Here is a 22,020-nt window from a genome sequence, read left to right on the forward strand (position 1 = left end):
CAGCTCCGTAGGCAAGCACCATGGTCTTGTAGCAGATGCGAGCTTCAACTGGAAGCCAGTGGAGGGAGCGGAGGAGCGGGGTGACGTGAGAGAACTTGGGAAGGTTGAACACCAGACGGGCTGCGGCGTTCTGGATGAGTTGTAGGGGTTTAATGGCACAGGCAGGGAGCCCAGCCAACAGCGAGTTGCAGTAATCCAGACGGGAGATGACAAGTGCCTGGATTAGGACCTGCGCCGCTTCCTGTGTGAGGCAGGGTCGTACTCTGCGGATGTTGTAGAGCATGAACCTACAGGAACGGGCCACCGCCTTGATGTTAGTTGAGAACGACAGGGTGTTGTCCAGGATCACGCCAAGGTTCTTAGCGCTCTGGGAGGAGGACACAATGGAGTTGTCAACCGTGATGGCGAGATCATGGAACGGGCAGTCCTTCCCGGGAGGAAGAGCAGCTCCGTCTTGCCGAGGTTCAGCTTGAGGTGGTGATCCGTCATCCACACTGATATGTCTGCCAGACATGCAGAGATGCGATTCGCCACCTGGTCATCAGAAGGGGGAAAGGAGAAGATTAATTGTGTGTCGTCTGCATAGCAATGATAGGAGAGACCATGTGAGGTTATGACAGAGCCAAGTGACTTGGTGTATAGTGAGAATAGGAGAGGGCCTAGAACAGAGCCCTGGGGGACGCCAGTGGTGAGAGCGCGTGGTGAGGAGACAGATTCTCGCCACGCCACCTGGTAGGAGCGACCTGTCAGGTAGGACGCAATCCAAGCGTGGGCCGCGCCGGAGATGCCCAACTCGGAGAGGGTGGAGAGGAGGATCTGACGGTTCACAGTATCGAAGGCAGCCGATAGGTCTAGAAGGATGAGAGCAGAGGAGAGAGAGTTAGCTTTAGCAGTGCGGAGCGCCTCCGTGATACAGAGAAGAGCAGTCTCAGTTGAATGACTAGTCTTGAAACCTGACTGATTTGGATCAAGAAGGTCATTCTGAGAGAGATAGCGGGAGAGCTGGCCAAGGACGGCACGTTCAAGAGTTTTGGAGAAAAAAGAAAGAAGGGATACTGGTCTGTAGTTGTTGACATCGGAGGGATCGAGTGTAGGTTTTTTCAGAAGGGGTGCAACTCTCGCTCTCTTGAAGACGGAAGGGACGTAGCCAGCGGTCAGGGATGAGTTGATGAGCGAGGTGAGGTAAGGGAGAAGGTCTCCGGAAATGGTCTGGAGAAGAGAGGAGGGGATAGGGTCAAGCGGGCAGGTTGTTGGGCGGCCGGCCGTCACAAGACGCGAGATTTCATCTGGAGAGAGAGGACTTGGAGGGGAGTTGCAATGAGGTTAGTGGAAGAACAGCATCTAGTAAAGATGAGGTTGAGCGTATTGCCTGCCTTGTGAGTAGGGGGGGGAAGGTGAGAGGGTGAGGTCAAAAGAGGAGAGGAGTGGAAAGAAGGAGGCAGAGAGGAATGAGTCAAAGGTAGACGTGGGGAGGTTAAAGTCGCCCAGAACTGTGAGAGGTGAGCCGTCCTCAGGAAAGGAGCTTATCAAGGCATCAAGCTCATTGATGAACTCTCCGAGGGAACCTGGAGGGCGATAAATGATAAGGATGTTAAGCTTGAAAGGGCTGGTAACTGTGACAGCATGGAATTCAAAGGAGGCGATAGACAGATGGGTAAGGGGAGAAAGAGAGAATGACCACTTGGGAGGGATGAGGATCCCGGTGTCACCACCCCGCTGACCAGAAGCTCTCGGGGTGTGCGAGAACACGTGGGCGGACGAAGAGAGAGCAGTAGGAGTAGCAGTGTTATCTGTGGTGATCCATGTTTCCGTCAGTGCCAAGAAGTCGAGGGACTGGAGGGAGGCATAGGCTGAGATGAACTCTGCCTTGTTGGACGCAGATCGGCAGTTCCAGAGGCTACCGGAGACCTGGAACTCCACGTGGGTCGTGCGCGCTGGGACCACCAGATTAGGGTGGCCGCGGCCACGCGGTGTGGAGCGTTTGTATGGTCTGTGCAGAGAGGAGAGAACAGGGATAGACAGACACATAGTTGACAGGCTACAGAAGAGGCTATGCTAATGCAAAGGAGATTGGAATGACAAGTGGACTACACGTCTCGAATGTTCAGAAAGTTAAGCTTACGTAGCAAGAATCTTATTGACTAAAATTATTAAAATGATACAGTACTGCTGAAGTAGGCTAGCTGGCAGTGGCTGCGTTGTTGACTTTGTAGGCTAGCTGGCAGTGGCTGCGTTGTTGACACTACACTAATCAAGTCGTTCCGTTGAGTGTGATAGTTTCTACAGTGCTGCTATTCGGGGGCTAGCTGGCTAGCTAGCAGTGTTGATTACGTTACGTTGCGTTAAAAGAACGACAATAGCTGGCTAGCTAACCTAGAAAATCGCTCTAGACTACACAATTATCTTTGATACAAAGACGGCTATGTAGCTAGCTATGTAGCTAGCTACGATCAAACAAATCAAACCGTTGTACTGTAATGAAATGAAATGAAAATGTGATACTACCTGTGGAGCGAAGCGGAATGCGACCGGGTTGTTGAGTGAGGAAGTTCTATTCGGTACACACAATACCCCACTATGTCAAAGTGGAATTATGTTTTAAAATTTTTTTACAAATTAATTAAAAATTAAAAGCTGAAATGTCTTGAGTTAATAATTATTCAACACCTTTGTAATGGCACTCCTAAATAAGTTCAGAATAAAAAAATTAAATAAGTGCTTAACAAGTCACATAAGTTGCACGGACTCACTCTGTGTGCAATAAGGGTTTAACATCAGTTTTGAATGACTACCTCATTATCTGTAAGGTTCCTCAGTCGAACAGGGAATTTCAAACCCAGATTCAACCACAAAGACCAAGGAGGTTTTCCAATGCCTCCCAAAAAAGGGCACCGATTGGTAGATGGGTAAAAATATAAAAAGCAGACATTGAATACCCCTTATATTATGGTGAAGTTATTCATTATATTTTGGATGGTGTATCAATACACTGAGTCACTACAAAGATACAGGCGTCCTTCCTAACTCAGTTGCCGGAGAGGAAGGAAACCACTCAGGGATTTCTGCATTAGGCCAATGGTGACTTCATAAACAGTTTAACGGGTGGATCAACATTTTAGTTACTAAACAATCCTGACCTAATTGACAGAATAAAAGGAGGCCTGTACATAAAAAATGAAAGATTCCAAAACATGCATCCTGTTCGCAACAAGGCACTAAATTCTCTATGTCGTCTCTCTCGTTGTGATGTGTGTTTTGTCCTATTTATATTGTATTTATTTTAATCCCAGGCCCCTTGTCCCAGCAGGAGGCCTTTTGGTAGGCCGTCATTGTAAATAAGAATTTGCTCCTAAATGACCTACTTAAATAAAGGTTACATAAAGGTTAAATAAAAAAGTAAAGTAATACAGCAAAAAATGTGAATACAAAAGTGTTACGTTTGTAATTATTTTTTACCTTTATTTAACCAGGCAAGTCAGTTAAGAACAAATTCTTATTTTTAAATGACGGCTTAGGAACACTGGGTTAACTGCCTGTTCAGGGGCAGAACAACAGATTTGTACCTTGTCCAGCTCGGAGGTTTGGACTTGCAACCTTCCGGTTACTAGTCCAACGCTCTAACCACTAGGCTACCCTGCCGCCCAAGGATTACAGTTTTGACTCAAATCTACTTGAAAATCTATGGCAAGACCTGAAAATGGTTGTCTAGCAATGATCAACAACCAATTTAACAAAGTTTGAAGAATTTGGAAAATAATTAAAATGGGCAAATGTTGCACAATCCAGGTGTGGAAATCTGTTATAAACTGACCCAGAATGACCAACACCTCTCAGAAACGAACCCAGAATGACCAACACCTCTTAGAAACTGACCCAGAATGACCAACACCTCTTAGAAACTGACCCAGAATGACCAACACCTCTTAGAAACTGACGCAGAATGACCAACACCTCTTAGAAACTGACGCAGAATGACCAACACCTCTTAGAAACTGACCAACACCTCTTAGAAACTGACCCAGAATGACCAACACCTCTTACAAACTGACCCAGAATGACCAACACCTCTTAGAAACTGACCCAGAATGACCAACACCTCTTAGAAACTGACCCAGAATGACCAACACCTCTTAGAAACTGACCCAGAATGACCAACAGCTCTTAGAAACTGACCCAGAATGACCAACAGCTCTTAGAAACTGACCCAGAATGACCAACAGCTCTTAGAAACTGACCCAGAATGACCAACAGCTCTTAGAAACTGACCCAGAATGACCAACAGCTGTAAACTCTGCCAATGGTGATTCTAACATGTATTGATTGAAGGTGTTGAACACTTATCTGATCAAGAAACAGTATAATAGTGTTTTATTTTTAATTTTATTTTTAATCAATAAAAAATAAAAAACATGTTTTCACTTTGTCATTATGGAGTATTGTGTGTAGATGGGTGAGAGAGAAAAAAACAAACATATTTAATCCATTTTGAATTCTGGCTGTAACAACAACAATGTGGAATAAGTCAAGGGGTATGAATACTTCCTGAAAGCGCTGTAGCTAACTAGCTGGCTAGCCAGTTCAAATAATGACCAGAGTATAGCTGACAACATCGTAACTTGAGCTACTTTGTAAAATCATTACTACAGGAAAATAAACCCACAACAATTATTTTCCAAGGTAAAGGCAAGTTGACATTGAATAACTTAGTGCCAAACAAAAGCAGATCATTCTGAGATGTTTTTTTTTTTTTTCTGGTATAGTTGCCATGGCAGCCCGGCGAACCACGACAACGGACATTGCGACAGTTGCAGACACTTGACAGTTGCAGACACTTGACAGTTGCAGACACTTGACAGTTGCAGACACTTGACAGTTGCAGACACTTGACAGTTGCAGAGACTTGACAGTTGCAGACACTTGACAGTCATTTAAATGCTGTTTTGACTAGCGACACCTGTCCCATTCTAATTGTTTACAGACACGTCGTTAGACCAGGTATAAATGTAGCGTGTGTTTTTATCCTACTGTATACGTTCTCTCAGACATAGCTCTCAGTACTTCACTGAACTCTCCAGACCTCTAGAACCAGAAAAGGTGTGTGTGTGTGGATTCACAATGCAGGATTAGGAGTACGAGACATAGGACGGACATAGGGGAAAGGTCACATTAACAAGCAGCAGTCCAGCTAACAGAATGGAGTCGACATTCCGCCTCCTTAGCCGCCTCCTACACTGGTTCTTACCTGGGTTGTTTCTCTCAAGCAGGTACCAGCGGTAGAAGGCTCTGCGTTTGGAGTCACTCATCTCCAAGCCCTGCTGCAGCAACCACTGAGATATATAGCTCTGACTGATACCTAGAGAGAAGAGAGGAGAGATAGCTCTGACTAATACCTAGAGAGAAGAGAGGAGAGATAGCTCTGACTAATACCTAGAGAGAAGAGAGGAGAGATAGCTCTGACTGATACCTAGGGAGGGCCTATACAGTGCATTCGGAAAGTATTCAGACCCCTTGACCTTTTCCACGTTTTGTTACAGCCTTATTCTAAAATGGATTAAGTCACCCCCCTCAATCTACACACAATACCCCATAATGACAAAGCAAAAACAGGTTTGCAGATTTCTTTAGAAAATTTAGATAAAAACAGAAATACCTTACATAAAAGTAATTAGAACATTTGCTATGAGACTCGAAATTGAGCTCAGGTGCATTTTGTTTTCATTGAACATCTTTGAGATGTTTCTACAACTTGATTGGAGTCCACCTGTGGTAAATTCAATTGATTGGACATGATTTGGAAAGGCACACACCTGTCTATATAAAAAGGTCCCACAGTTGACAATGCCTGTCAGAGCAACAAAAAAAAACAAGTCATGAGGTTGAAGGAGCTCTGAGACAGGATTGTGTCGAGGCACAAATCTGGAGAAGGGTACCAAAATAGTTTGAGGCATTGAAATGTCCCCAAGAACACAGTGGCCTCCATCATTCTTAAATGGAAGAAGTTTGGAACCACCTAGACTCTTCCTAGAGCTGGCCGCCCGGACAAACTGAGCAATTGGAGGATAAGGGCCTTGGTCAGGGAGGTAACCAAGAACCTGATGGTCACTCTGACAGAGCTCCAGCGTTCCTCTGTGGAGATGGGAGAACCTTCCAGAAGGACAACCCTCTCTGCAGCACTCCACCAAATATGGCATTTATGCTAGTGGTCAGGCGGAAGCCACTCTTCAGTAAAATACACGACAGCCCGCTTGAGGTTTGCCAAAAGGCACCAAAAGGACAGCCCACGAGAAAGAGGATTCTCTGGTCTGATGAAACCAAGATTGAACTATTTGACCTGAATTCCAAGCATCACTTCTGGAGGAAACCTGGCACCATCCCTACGGTGAAGCACGGTGGTGGCAGAAAGTGCTGGGGGGATGTTTTTTCAGCAGCAGGGACTGGGAGACTAGTCAGGATCGAGGGAAAGATGAACAGAGCAAAGAACAGTGGTGGAAAAAGTGCTAAATTGTCATACTTATGTAAAATAAAATATACATGAATAGAAAATGACTCAAGTAAAAGTTTAAGTCACTCAGTAAAATACTACTTGAGTAAAAGTATAAGGTTTTAAATATACAGTACCAGTCAAAAATTTGGACACGCCTAATCATTCCAGGGTTTTTCAATATTTGTTACTATTTTCTACATTGTAGAATAATAGTGAAGATATCAAAACTATGAAATAACTGCCAAAAAGGTGCTTCAACAAAGTACTGAGTAAAGGGTCTGAATACTTATATAAATGTCATTTCAGCTTCTGTAATAAAAATGGGCAAACATTTCTGAAAACCTGTTTTTTTGCTTTGTCATTATTGGGTATTGTGTGTCGATTGTTGAGGGGACAAAAACTATTTAATCCATTTTAGAGTCAGGCTGTAACCCAACTAAATGTGGAACGAATCAAGAGGTCTGAAAACTTTCACAATGTATACAGAGCTTTCAGAAAGTATTCTTACCCCTGGACTTAAGCCACAGTTTGCTGTGTTACAACCTGAATAAAAAAAATATTAATATATATATATATATATATATATATATATATATATAATTTTTTTTTTTTTAAATCTCACCCATCTACATACAATACCCAAATAAATAACAAAATGAAAACATTGTTTTAGAAATGTTTCGATGGGATTCAAATCTGGGCTTTGGCAGAACCACTCAAGGACTTTCACATTCTCGTTGTGAAGACATTCCAGCATTGTTTTAGATTGGGGTCATTGTACTGTTGGGACTTCAATCGTCTCCCCATCGTCTAAAGTTGTTTGCACTTTGAAGCAGGTTCTCATCGTGGATTTGCCTGTATTTGGTTCCACTCGTTGTTCTATCTATCTTTAAAAAAATATATATATATATTTTTTTTTAAGTGTCCCAGTCCCTGCCGTTGAAAAAACATCCCCATAGCATGACGCTGCCACCACCATGCTTCATGGTAGGGGTGGTGTTAAGATGGGGGAGGAGCTGTGCCTGGTTCCCAGACACAGCGCTTTGCATTCAGACAAAAAATTGGTCATCAGACCACATAATATTTTGCCTCATGCTCTTGTCTTTTTGCAAACTCCAGACATTTTTCCTCAGGAGTGGCTTCTGTTTAGCCACTCCCCCATAAAGCCCAGATTGGTGAAGTACTGTAGAGACGGTTGACCTTCTGGCAGGTTCTCCCATCTCAGCCAAGGAACTCTGTAGTTCTGTCAGGGTGGTCGCTGGGTTCTTGGTCACCTCTCTGACCAAGGTCCTTCTTGCTCGGCTGCTCAGTTTGGTCAGACGGACAAGCTCTAGGGAAGTTCCATTTTTTTCTTTTTTTCCTCAATAACGGAGACCACCGTGCTCTAGAAATGGTTTGGTTGTCTTGGAAAAAACGCTCAACACTATCGAGATTGTTTAATCCCCAGATATACTTTTGCAAGGCACTGTACTCGGCCCCCTTGAACATTGCGACCTTTTGCCACATTTCAGGCTTCAAACATAAAGATATAAAACTGTATTTTTTTGTGAAGAATCAACAAGTGGGACACAAAAGGCACTGTATGTCTGATCACAATTCTCTCAGAGATCGTCGGACAGTTCCTTGTACTTCATGGTATAGATTCGGCACTGTCAAATGTCAAACTGTGGGACCTTATAAAGACAGGTGCGTTCCTTTCTAAATCATTTCCAAAACAATTGGTCACACGTGGACTCCAATCAAGTTATAGCGATCAATCAAGGATGATTGATAGAAATTGGGTGCACCTGCTCTCAATTTGGAGTGTCACAGCAAAGGGGTGAGAAAACACACTTTCCCCCCCTCTAATTTAATTTACATAATTAACTTACATAAGTTCAGATTTAATTTACATAAGTTCAGATGTATAAATGTGCTTAACAAGTCACATAGGTTGCATGTGTGTAAGAATGGTGTCTAATTATTATTATTTTAAACCTCATCTCTGTAACTTCTCAAAGAGACATTCAAGGCCTCACAAAAAAGGGCACCTATTGGTAGATGGGTAAAAACAAAACAAAAAAGGGCACCTATTGGTAGATGGGTAAAAACAAAACAAAAAAGGGCACCTATTGGTAGATGGGTAAAAAAAAAAAAAATGCAAACATTGAATATCCTTTTGATTATGGTGAAATTATTAATCACACTTTGGATGGTGTATCAATACAACCAGTCACTACAAAGATACAGGTGTCCTTCCTAACTCAGTTGCCGGAGAGGAAGGAAACTGCTCAGGGATGAGGCCAATGGTGACTTAGAAAAAAAACTAACCGTTTTTTTTCTTCTCTCTCTCATCACAGCCATTAAACTGAGAATGGATCAGCAACATGGTAGTTACTCCACAATAATAACCTCATGACAGAGTGAAAAGAAGGAAGCCAGTACAGAATAAAAGTTTTCCAAAACATGCATCTGGTTTGCAACAAGGCGCTAAAGTAATACTGCAAGAAATGTGGCAAAGCAACTCACTTCATGTCCGGAATACAAAGTGTTATTGGGTTTGCCCCAAACATACAACACATTACTGAGTACCTCTATATTTGCATAGTGGTGGCTGCATCATGTTACGGGTATGCTTGTCATCGTTTTTCAGGATTAAAAAAAAACTTGAATGGAGATAAGCACAGGCAAAATCCTAGTAGGAAAACCTGGTTCAGTCACAGAGACTCATTCATCATTCAGCAGGACAATGACCTACAAAACAAGGCCAAATCTACACTGGAGTTGCTTAACAAGAATATAGTGAATGTTCCTGAATGGCCAAGTAACAGTTTTGACATAAATCTGATTGAAAATCTATGATCAACAACCAATTCGACAGAGATAAAATAATTAGAAGAATTATAATAATAATTCAATAAAAAATAAGAATAGATAGAAGTATTTAGAAAATAATAAAAGTGGGAAATGTTGCACAATCCAGGTGTGGAAAGCTCTTAAGAGATTTACCCCAAAACACTCACAGCTGTAATCACTGCCAAAGGTGCTTCTACAAAGGGGACTGAATACTGTATTTCAATTTACAATACATTTTCTAAAATGTCAAAAAACATGTTTTAACTTTTATAATTTTGGAGGTATTGTGTGTGTTAGATGGGTATGAAAAAAATATGTAATCATTTAAAAAATAATTCAGGCTGTAACACAACAAAATGTGGAATAAGTCAAGGGGTATGAATACTTCTGAAGGCACTAACTCTGATACTTAGGGTGAGGAGAAGGAACGGACTGATTTCACCACACCTGCAATAACATCTGTAAATATGTGTATGTGATCAATAAAATGTGATACCTAGGGAGAGGAGTGAGGAGGAGGAAGGTAAATAAGAAGCAGAGGAAGGTAGGAGATAGGGGAGGGAGAAAATGATGGGAGGAGAGGAGAAACAGATGGAGAAGGAGCGCGAGTAGGAACAAATCGAATCTTATTTGTAACATGTGCCGAATACAACAGGTGTAGTAGACCTTACAGTGAAATGGTGAATACAACAGGTGTAGTAGACCTTACAGTGAAATGCCGAATACAACAGGTGTAGTAGACCTTACAGTGAAATGCCGAATACAACAGGTGTAGTAGACCTTACAGTGAAATGCCGAATACAACAGGTGTAGTAGACCTTACAGTGAAATGCCGAATACAACAGGTGTAGTAGACCTTACAGTGAAATGCCGAATACAACAGGTGTAGTAGACCTTACAGTGAAATGTCGAATACAACAGGTGTAGTAGACCTTACAGTGAAATGCCGAATACAACAGGTGTAGTAGACCTTACAGTGAAATGCCGAATACAACAGGTGTAGTAGACCTTACAGTGAAATGCCGAATACAACAGGTGTAGTAGACCTTACAGTGAAATGCCGAATACAACAGGTGTAGTAGACCTTACAGTGAAATGCCGAATACAACAGGTGTAGTAGACCTTACAGTGAAATGCCGAATACAACAGGTGTAGTAGACCTTACAGTGAAATGCCGAATACAACAGGTGTAGTAGACCTTACAGTGAAATGCCGAATACAACAGGTGTAGTAGACCTTACAGTGAAATGCCGAATACAACAGGTGTAGTAGACCTTACAGTGAAATGGTGAATACAACAGGTGTAGTAGACCTTACAGTGAAATGGTGAATACAACAGGTGTAGTAGACCTTACAGTGAAATGGTGAATACAACAGGTGTAGTAGACCTTACAGTGAAATGGTGAATACAACAGGTGTAGTAGACCTTACAGTGAAATGGTGAATACAACAGGTGTAGTAGACCTTACAGTGAAATGGTGAATACAACAGGTGTAGTAGACCTTACAGTGAAATGGTGAATACAACAGGTGTAGTAGACCTTACAGTGAAATGGTGAATACAACAGGTGTAGTAGACCTTACAGTGAAATGGTGAATACAACAGGTGTAGTAGACCTTACAGTGAAATGGTGAATACAACAGGTGTAGTAGACCTTACAGTGAAATGGTGAATACAACAGGTGTAGTAGACCTTACAGTGAAATGCTGAATACAACAGGTGTAGTAGACCTTACAGTGAAATGCTGAATACAACAGGTGTAGTAGACCTCACAGTGAAATGCTGAATACAACAGGTGTAGTAGACCTCACAGTGAAATGCTGAATACAACAGGTGTAGTAGACCTCACAGTGAAATGCTGAATACAACAGGTGTAGTAGACCTCACAGTGAAATGCTGAATACAACAGGTGTAGTAGACCTCACAGTGAAATGGTGAATACAACAGGTGTAGTAGACCTCACAGTGAAATGCTGAATACAACAGGTGTAGTAGACCTCACAGTGAAATGCTGAATACAACAGGTGTAGTAGACCTTACAGTGAAATGCTGAATACAACAGGTGTAGTAGACCTTACAGTGAAATGGTGAATACAACAGGTGTAGTAGACCTTACAGTGAAATGCTGAATACAACAGGTGTAGTAGACCTGACAGTGAAATGGTGAATACAACAGGTGTAGTAGACCTGACAGTGAAATGGTGAATACAACAGGTGTAGTAGACCTCACAGTGAAATGCTGAATACAACAGGTGTAGTAGACCTTACAGTGAAATGGTGAATACAACAGGTGTAGTAGACCTTACAGTGAAATGCTGAATACAACAGGTGTAGTAGACCTTACAGTGAAATGCTGAATACAACAGCTGTAGACCTCACAGTGAAATGCTGAATACAACAGGTGTAGTAGACCTTACAGTGAAATGCTGAATACAACAGGTGTAGTAGACCTTACAGTGAAATGCTGAATACAACAGGTGTAGTAGACCTTACAGTGAAATGCTGAATACAACAGGTGTAGTAGACCTTACAGTGAAATGCTGAATACAACAGGTGTAGTAGACCTGACAGTGAAATGGTGAATACAACAGGTGTAGTAGACCTGACAGTGAAATGGTGAATACAACAGGTGTAGTAGACCTCACAGTGAAATGCTGAATACAACAGGTGTAGTAGACCTTACAGTGAAATGGTGAATACAACAGGTGTAGTAGACCTCACAGTGAAATGCTGAATACAACAGGTGTAGTAGACCTGACAGTGAAATGGTGAATACAACATGTGTAGTAGACCTCACAGTGAAATACTGAATACAACAGGTGTAGTAGACCTCACAGTGAAATGCTGAATACAACAGGTGTAGGTAGACCTCACAGTGAAATGCTGAATACAACAGGTGTAGTAGACCTTACAGTGAAATGCTGAATACAACAGGTGTAGTAGACCTTACAGTGAAATGCTGAATACAACAGGTGTAGTAGACCTGACAGTGAAATGGTGAATACAACATGTGTAGTAGACCTCACAGTGAAATACTGAATACAACAGGTGTAGTAGACCTCACAGTGAAATACTGAATACAACAGGTGTAGTAGACCTCACAGTGAAATGCTGAATACAACAGGTGTAGGTAGACCTCACAGTGAAATGCTGAATACAACAGGTGTAGTAGACCTTACAGTGAAATGCTGAATACAACAGGTGTAGTAGACCTTACAGTGAAATGCTGAATACAACAGGTGTAGTAGACCTGACAGTGAAATGGTGAATACAACATGTGTAGTAGACCTCACAGTGAAATACTGAATACAACAGGTGTAGTAGACCTTACAGTGAAATGCTGAATACAACAGGTGTAGTCGACCTTACAGTGAAATGCTGAATACAACAGGTGTAGTAGACCTTACAGTGAAATGCTGAATACAACAGGTGTAGTAGACCTTACAGTGAAATGGTGAATACAACAGGTGTAGTAGACCTCACAGTGAAATGCTGAATACAACAGGTGTAGTAGCCAAATGAGAGCATTATAAAAAAATATCCTAGAAGGAAAGATACTAATATATAATACAAAACAGTGTAAACAGCGCGCACTAAAAACAGACGACACAGGTTCACTATATATATATATATATATTAATGACTGCTTTACCTGTCACCTGTCCCACGATGGCCTGGGAGATCCTGCGGTTGTTGAGGAAGGTTTTAATCTCCTCCTTCACCAGGTTACTGTCCCTCCTAGAAGAACACAACAGGCACCACAGAGTAAGAACAGACAACACACTTCCTGTCCCTACAACAGTTACCGTCCCTCCTGCAACAACAATAGACACCACAGAGTAAGAACAGACAACACACTTCCTGTCCCTACAACAGTTACCGTCCCTCCTGCAACAACAACAATAGACACCATAGAGTAAGAACAGACAACACACTTCCTGTCCCTACAACAGTTACCGTCCCTCCTGCAACAACAACAATAGACACCACAGAGTAAGAACAGACAACACACTTCCTGTCCCTACAACAGTTACCGTCCCTCCTGCAACAACAACAATAGACACCATAGAGTAAGAACAGACAACACACTTCCTGTCCCTACAACAGTTACCGTCCCTCCTGCAACAACAACAATAGACACCACAGAGTAAGAACAGACAACACACTTCCTGTCCCTACAACAGTTACCGTCCCTCCTGCAACAACAACAATAGACACCACAGAGTAAGAACAGACAACACACTTCCTGTCCCTACAACAGTTACCGTCCCTCCTGCAACAACAACAATAGACACCACAGAGTAAGAACAGACAACACACTTCCTGTCCCTACAACAGTTACCGTCCCTCCTGCAACAACAACAATAGACACCATAGAGTAAGAACAGACAACACACTTCCTGTCCCTACAACAGTTACCGTCCCTCCTGCAACAACAACAATAGACACCACAGAGTAAGAACAGACAACACACTTCCTGTCCCTACAACAGTTACCGTCCCTCCTGCAACAACAACAATAGACACCACAGAGTAAGAACAGACAACACACTTCCTGTCCCTACAACAGTTACCGTCCCTCCTGCAACAACAACAATAGACACCACAGAGTAAGAACAGACAACACACTTCCTGTCCCTACAACAGTTACCGTCCCTCCTGCAACAACAACAATAGACACCACAGAGTAAGAACAGACAACACACTTCCTGTCCCTACAACAGTTACCGTCCCTCCTGCAACAACAACAATAGACACCACAGAGTAAGAACAGACAACACACTTCCTGTCCCTACAACAGTTACCGTCCCTCCTGCAACAACAACAATAGACACCACAGAGTAAGAACAGACAACACACTTCCTGTCCCTACAACAGTTACCGTCCCTCCTGCAAACAACAATAGACACCACAGAGTAAGAACAGACAACACACTTCCTGTCCCTACAACAGTTACCGTCCCTCCTGCAACAACAACAATAGACACCACAGAGTAAGAACAGACAACACACTTCCTGTCCCTACAACAGTTACCGTCCCTCCTGCAACAACAACAATAGACACCACAGAGTAAGAACAGACAACACACTTCCTGTCCCTACAACAGTTGTGGTGTGAACAGTGGACAGAGTAAGAACAGACAACACACTTCCTGTCCCTACAACAGTTATCCCTCCTGCAACAACAACAGAACCAAACAAGTAAGAACAGACAACACACTTCCTGTCCCTACAACAGTTACAGTCCCTCCTGCAACAACAACAATAGACACCACAGAGTAAGAACAGACAACACACTTCCTGTCCCTACAACAGTTACCGTTATCCATAGACAATGAGTAAGAACAGACTATACACACAACAATCAGAGCAGAACAGACAACACACTTCCTGTCCCTACAACAGTTACCGTCCCTCCTGCAACAACAACAATAGACACCACAGAGTAAGAACAGACAAACACACTTCCTGTTTGTGGTGTGAGCAGTGGATAGAGTAACTGACATCACTACTTCCGTACAACTCAATAGATTCTCCATATGCAGTAATGTGGAACCAAACAAATAGTGTACATTCTACACCATGTGTTTTCTGCCTCCCCTATGTTTTCAGATAAGCTGATGAAGGAAAGCCAGAAACGAGGAGAGGAAGCCATAGGCCTAGCTTACATGACTCCAGATCCACCATTGGTTGACTGGTTATCCATAATGTATCCTATACACACACAATCAGAGCAACCCGGCACCCCTTGTACATAGACCAGGCACCGGTACCTCTTGTATATAAACGTAGGCACCGCCGGCACCCCTTGTATATAGACCAGGCACCGCCGGCACCCCTTGTATATAGACTAGGCACCGGTACCCCTTGTATATAGACCAGGCACCGCCGGCACCCCTTGTATATAAACCAGGCGCCGCCGGCACCCCTTGTATATAGACTAGGCGCCGCCGGCACCCCTTGTATATAGACTAGGCGCCGCCGGCACCCCTTGTATATAGACTAGGCACCGCCGGCACCCCTTGTATATAGACTAGGCACCGGCACCCCTTGTATATAGACTAGGCACCGGCACCCCTTGTATATAGACCAGGCACCGGCACCCCTTGTATATAGACCAGGCACCGGTACACCTTGTATATAGACTAGGCACCGGTACACCTTGTATATAGACCAGGCACCGGTACACCTTGTATATAGACCAGGCACCGGTACACCTTGTATATAGACTAGGCACCGGTACACCTTGTATATAGACCAGGCACCGGTACACCTTGTATATAGACTAGGCACCGCCGGCACCCCTTGTATATAGACCAGGCACCGGTACACCTTGTATATAGACTAGGCACCGGCACCCCTTGTATATAGACCAGGCACCGGCACCCTTGTATATAGACCAGGCACCGGTACACCTTGTATATAGACTAGGCACCGGTACACCTTGTATATAGACTAGGCACCGGTACACCTTGTATATAGACCAGGCACCGGCACACCTTGTATATAGACCAGGCACCCTTGTATATAGACCAGGCACACCTTGTATATAGACCAGGCACCGGTACACCTTGTATATAGACCAGGCACCGGCACCCCTTGTATATAGACCAGGCACCGGTACACCTTGTATATAGACCAGGCACCGGTACACCTTGTATATAGACTAGGCACCGGCACCCCTTGTATATAGACCAGGCACCGCCGGCACCCCTTGTATATAGACTAGGCACCGCCGACACCCCTTGTATATAGACTAGGCACCGGTATCCCTTGTACATAGACTAGGCACCGGTACCCCTTGTATATAGACTAGGCACCGGTACCCCTTGTATATAGACTAGGCACCGGTACCCTTGTACATAGACTAGGCACCGGTAGACCAGGCACCCCTTGTATATAGACTAGGCACCCTTGTATATAGACCACACGTACCCCTTGTATATAGACTAGGCACCGGTATCCCTTGTACATAGACTAGGCACCGGTACCCCTTGTATATAGACTAGGCACCGGTACCCCTTGTACATAGACTAGGCACCGCCGACACCCCTTGTATATAGACTAGGCACCGCCGACACCCCTTGTATATAGACTAGGCACCGCCGACACCCCTTGTATATAGACTAGGCACCGCCGACACCCCTTGTATATAGACTTCCCCTTGTATATAGACTTCCCCTTGTATATAGACTAGTAATCATTGCCAATTGTGCATCTATTATTACGTGTTCCGTGTTCTACTTCTCTACTCATTCTCTATTTTCTTTCTCTCTGCATTGATTCGACTGTGGTTTCTGGAAAGTCTACAAACTTGCACAAGAAGCTATACTGCCAGAGACTGTCATAAAGCCTACTGCCTTCTTTAGGACCTGTATGTAAGCCTGGATGCAATCATCTTTTTATCCATCCCTCCCTACACACCTGACCCAAATGAGTCAGTCTAACAGTAGGAGAATAAGCCAGCATCACCAAAGACTGGCTGTTGTTATCTGACGAGTTTCCTCTCCCAGAGCTAGATTCTCTGCCGTTTCTTACCTTCACCTCAAATACCCCTCCTCATCCTCTACTTTCTCTTCAGGGTTCACTACTACCTCCCCTCACCTTCACCTCAAATACCCCTCCTCATCCTCTACTTTCTCTTCAGGGTTCACTGCTACCTCCCCTCACCTTCACCTCAAATACCCCTCCTTATCCTCTACAGGGTTCACTACTACCTCCCTTCCCACACCTTCTCCAAGTCAGTCTACTGTCCCTCCCTCATGTACTCCACCTTCTCCACGTAGGTCTACTGTCCCTCCCTCATGTACTCCTCCACGTCAGTCTACTGTCCCTCCCTCATGTACTCCTCCACGTCACAGTCTACTGTCCCTCCCTCATGTACTCCACCTTCTCCACGTCACAGTCTACTGTCCCTCCCTCATGTACTCCACCACATCAGTCTACTGTCCCTCCCTCATGTACTCCTCCACGTCACAGTCTACTGTCCCTCCCTCATGTACTCCACCACATCACAGTCTACTGTCCCTCCCTCATGTACTCCTCCACGTCACAGTCTACTGTCCCTCCCTCATGTACTCCTCCACGTCACAGTCTACTGTCCCTCCCTCATGTACTCCTCCACGTCACAGTCTACTGTCCCTCCCTCATGTACTCCACCACATCAGTCTACTGTCCCTTCCAGCCCTCACACTCTCTCCTCATCTCATGTACTCCACCACGTCACAGTCTACTGTCCCTTCCTCATGTCCTCCACCTTCTCCACGTCAGTCTACTGTCCCTCCCTCATGTACTCCACCTTCTCCACGTCACAGTCTACTGTCCCTCCCTCATGTCCTCCACCTTCTCCACGTCAGTCTACTGTCCCTCCCTCATGTACTCTTCCACGTCACAGTCTACTGTCCCTCCCTCATGTACTCTTCCACGTCACAGTATACTGTCCCTCCCTCATGTACTCCACGTCAGTCTACTGTCCCTCCCTCATGTACTCCTCCACATCACAGTCTACTGTCCCTCCCTCATGTACTCCACCTTCTCCACGTCACAGTCTACTGTCCCTCCCTCATGTACTCCACCTTCTCCACGTCACAGTCTACTGTCCCTCCCTCATGTACTCCACGTCACAGTCTACTGTCCCTCCCTCATGTACTCCTCCACGTCACAGTCTACTGTCCCTCCCTCATGTACTCCACGTCACAGTCTACTGTCCCTCCCTCATGTACTCCACGTCACAGTCTACTGTCCCTCCCTCATGTACTCCACCTTCTCCACGTCAGTCTACTGTCCCTCCCTCATGTACTCCTCCACGTCACAGTCTACTGTCCCTTCCAGCCCTCACACTCTCTCCTCACCTCATGTACTCCTCCACCTTCTCCTCCAGATCCCAGTCCTCCTCTGCCATGATGTCATAGCTAAACGACTTCTGAACTCCAACCCCATGTGGGTACAGTGGTGGGGGAGAGGCCTCATAGCTGTTGCTAGGCGACAGTGAGGCGCCGTCTAGCCCAGGGGTCTGCGTTGTGGCGGATGCCAAGGAGAGAGAGGAAGAAGAGGAGGAGGAGGAAGAGGAGGAGGGGGCTGGGGCGGAGGCTGTGGTAGGGGTAGTGTTGGTTGTGGGGTTGGCGGCGCGGGTGTCGTTGCAGTACGGGGGCCGATGGTCGGGATCTAGCCGCTCTAGGGACTCCAAGGCCTGGACTATCTGTGGCTTGGTCATCCCTGAGAGACGGAGACGCTGAAGGAGGTCGATCTGCTCGATGGTATAGCGTGGCTCCACCTCACAACACTCCATCCTCACATCTAACGGGTTAAAACAGACATGACTTGTCCACACACACACTTCCCATAGGTCTCTAACATATAAAAATATTACATTGAAATACTGTATACGCAGGACTTTGTTGTCAAGTTCACTTACAAAAAGTGTCTGGAGCATGAGAAAAACAACAAACGTAACTTGGGCTAAAAATATATATATATATTTAATGCCATGATGTTGAATGGTATATGTAGGCTACTGTACATTAATCTCTGGTGGAACAAAAATGACAAACTTTCGCGAGATAATTTTACATAGGGGTACATGCATTGAATCTGTGCACTGGCTGCACAACAATGCGTGATTGACCCATGGCATTTACAGTGCCTGCCTGCCCTGCCTTGCCTACCTGATAGTGGGGGTGAGAGGCGCCCTGTGGGCATCGGTTCGGGTCGCGGTACCGCAGCCGGGAGGCACCACTGTCGCATGGCTCGATGGAGCTGCCGGAGAGAGAGAGAGAGATTACATGGTACGGTGTTGGGAGGGAATACTGGCATCATATACGTTTGTAAATATGGCCCTGTTGCTAAATATGTTAGCCATCTGCCAAATGAGACTTGTCAAATCACTTCCACTGGGGTGCTGCAGTCAGGCACGGTTAGTTAGCTTATCGTGCTAGCTAATGATTAGCTTTCTAGCTTTATTAAAATGTGTTGACACTAGCTTACAACTACCTATACTATAACACGGATGCATTAATTAACAAGCTACTAAAAGTAGCTCCCACTAGCTAACTTTCGCTACGTTGGATAATAGCTAGTTCATTACATGCATCTTGCAGCAGAAGCTAGCACGGACTAACTAGCAAGCTATCTACTGTAAGGGCATAAAAACCAGAGAACCTTGCACCAAAATGATCGATTGAGGATGTGAGATCATGTCATTCTAACTAATGCAGATACCGGTAGCTAGTTAATGCTAACCCGTAGCCTCCCCCCCACTCTCTCTCTTCCTTACCTCCCGCTGCTGTGGCAAGCTACACCAGCTGACGGTCACTCAACCGTGCACGTCGTGGACCGATCAAACTTCGTAATGGTTTCCGACGAGCTAATGAAGGTGATCCGTGCAGGGTCACATTGTCCCGGGATGCTGCAGCGGAGAAAAACCGAATCGCTAAACAGGGAGTCGGTCTCAATTTCTGACCTCTAACCCCAACCACACTGCCCGGAATGATATAACTAGGAAGTTATTCATCTGGGAGGTAAAATCAAAAATGTTACTCATTTATTATTAAAACATTCAGTGCTGGTGGAAAAAAAGTTGATATTGTGAACCTGGTCTCAGTGCATTTAGTATTATTCCACATGTAGTGGTGGAGAAATAAAGCTTCCTCAAGCGTTGAGGTTTTCCAGTCTATTGTGTCGAAAATAGGTTCAGTACTCTAGGCTTTGACCAACACAGTTGACACCTGCTGGTCAAAATAATTTAGAGCAACCAAATTATCACAGATTTATTTTTACCTTCATTTAACTAGGCAAGTCAGTTAAGAACACATTCTTATTTTCAATGATGGCCTAGGAACAGTGGGTTAACTGCCTGTTCAGGGACATAAATACAGATTTGTACCTTGTCAGCTCAGGGGTTTGAACTTGCAACCTTTAGGTTTACTAGTAGCCCAGTGGTTAGAGCAGGTAGGCTACCTGTCTCTAACGCCTAGGCTACCCTGCTGTCCCACACCCCAGTAGCAGCCAGGGCTGGCCCTCCCATTAAACAAGATTAGGCCGTCACCTAACCTTGAATTTGGGGCAACATTTTGGAAATTGTCTGCCGTCCTCCGGCGCCCCTGATCAGCTACTACACCTCCAGCGCTACTCCAGCCGCCAGCTCATAGCCATTGCTGCAGTTCCCACCTCCGACTCATTCTCGCTTCTCCCAAAGTTCACTCCCACTAACCTTGGTATCTATGGTGATGTGTGTTTTCACACAGGATTAATCAACGTAATCTGCCAATTAAATTATTGTATTGTTGTTTTTTTTATGTTTGTGTGATGAAAATTATTAAGGTCTAACCTAGCCTGTTAACGTTAGCTAGATACAAGTGGAAATCATTTAAGCTAAAAATGAAGCTACAGAGATTTGCAACCATGTCTAAGAGACAAAAACTATCAGGAAGCGAATATTTATATTTCTTCAACTAATAAGAAAAGAGGCTAAATCTTTAAGTCAAAGTGATTGTCTGCTGAAATATATCAGCGTGCAGCAATGTCCATCAGCCAGTATGGAGAAAAACAAGCCTCCAGGGACATACATTCACAGAGACAAGACGAGCCCCCGTCAGCGAAGAGGAAGAACCGGAAGTGTCCGAGCCATCCACTTCCATCGATGATGACAGCTCTCTGGGTTGACAAGACTTTTAGTTTTTATTTCACCTTTATTTAACCAGGTAGGCAAGTACAGAACAAGTTCTCATTTACAATTGCGACTTGGCCAAGAATAAAGCAAAGCAGTTCGACACATACAACAACACAGAGTTACACATGGAGTAAAACAAACATACAGTCAATAATACAGTATAAACAAGTCTATATACGATGTGAGCAAATGAGGTGAGAAGGGAGGTAAAGGCAAAAAAAAGGCCATGGTGGCGAAGTAAATACAATATAGCAAGTAAAACACTGGAATGGTAGATTTGCAGTGGAAGAAAGTGCAAAGTAGAGATAGAAATAATGGGGTGCAAAGGAGCAAAATAAATAAATACAGTAGGGGGAGAGGTAGTTGTTTGGGCTAAATTATAGATGGGCTATGTACAGGTGCAGTAATCTGTAATAAGAACAGGTTGGCGCACCAGTCTAGTCACACCTCTAAACAATGCCAGCGGAGATGATATGTTACTAGTTACAATTTAGCAAAACATACAATATGTTACGATTTTGAAAAAAGTACAATATGTTATGAATCTGAAAAACGTGAAATGTTACGAATTCCAATTGGTTGTGCCTAACGTTAGCTAGCTGGCTAACTCTAATGTTAGCTAGCTGGTTAAGGCTAGCTAGGTGGCTAACTCGAATGTTAGCTAGCTGGCTAACTCTGTTAGTTAGGTGGCTAACTCTAATGTTAGCTAGGTGGCTAACTAATGTTAGCTAGCTGGCTAAGGTTAGCTAGGTGGCTAACTCTAATGTTACCTAGCTGGCTAAGGTTAGCTAGGTGGCTAACTCCAATGTTAGCTAGCTGGCTAAGGTTAGCTAGTTGGCTAACTCTAATGTTAGCTAGCTGGCTAAGTTTAGCTAGGCTAGAGGTTAAGGTTAAAGGAAAAGTCCACCCAAAAATGATCTTCTGGTATTTGTTTCATGTGTCCATTACTGACATAGTCCCAAAATGTTTTGCTTGTCAGCAATCAAGTTTTCAAGAAATGTAATCCAGTCAGCTGCAGTCTTGTGGGCGACAGCAG

The 22,020-nt window shown here is 44.2% G+C and overlaps 1 protein-coding gene across 4 annotated transcripts in view; it reads right to left on the minus strand.

Annotated features, from left to right (window-relative positions):
* LOC115128747 (homeobox-containing protein 1-like) overlaps positions 1-19,811 on the minus strand; it is a 37,270-nt gene extending 17,459 nt beyond the window's left edge. For 3 of the 4 annotated variants that reach the window (XR_010463861.1, XM_029658887.2, XM_029658885.2), the window contains exons 1-5: positions 19,590-19,810; positions 18,982-19,072; positions 18,169-18,613; positions 12,971-13,056; positions 5,243-5,353 (exon numbers count right to left, since the gene is read on the minus strand). Coding sequence is in view for 3 of the 4 variants with exons in the window: in XM_029658887.2 (XP_029514747.2) it covers positions 5,243-5,353; positions 12,971-13,056; positions 18,169-18,613; positions 18,982-19,060 (721 nt within the window). In the remaining variant the exon portion in view is untranslated. Of the gene's footprint in view, positions 1-5,242; positions 5,354-12,970; positions 13,057-18,168; positions 18,614-18,981; positions 19,073-19,589 lie in introns of all 4 variants that reach the window. The other variant, XM_029658886.2, reaches the window with a different exon arrangement.
* Positions 19,812-22,020: the final 2,209 nt, after the last annotated feature.

The sequence above is a fragment of the Oncorhynchus nerka genome, linkage group LG4 (genome assembly GCF_034236695.1).
Source record: "Oncorhynchus nerka isolate Pitt River linkage group LG4, Oner_Uvic_2.0, whole genome shotgun sequence".
In the NCBI taxonomy this organism is placed as follows: domain Eukaryota; kingdom Metazoa; phylum Chordata; class Actinopteri; order Salmoniformes; family Salmonidae; genus Oncorhynchus; species Oncorhynchus nerka.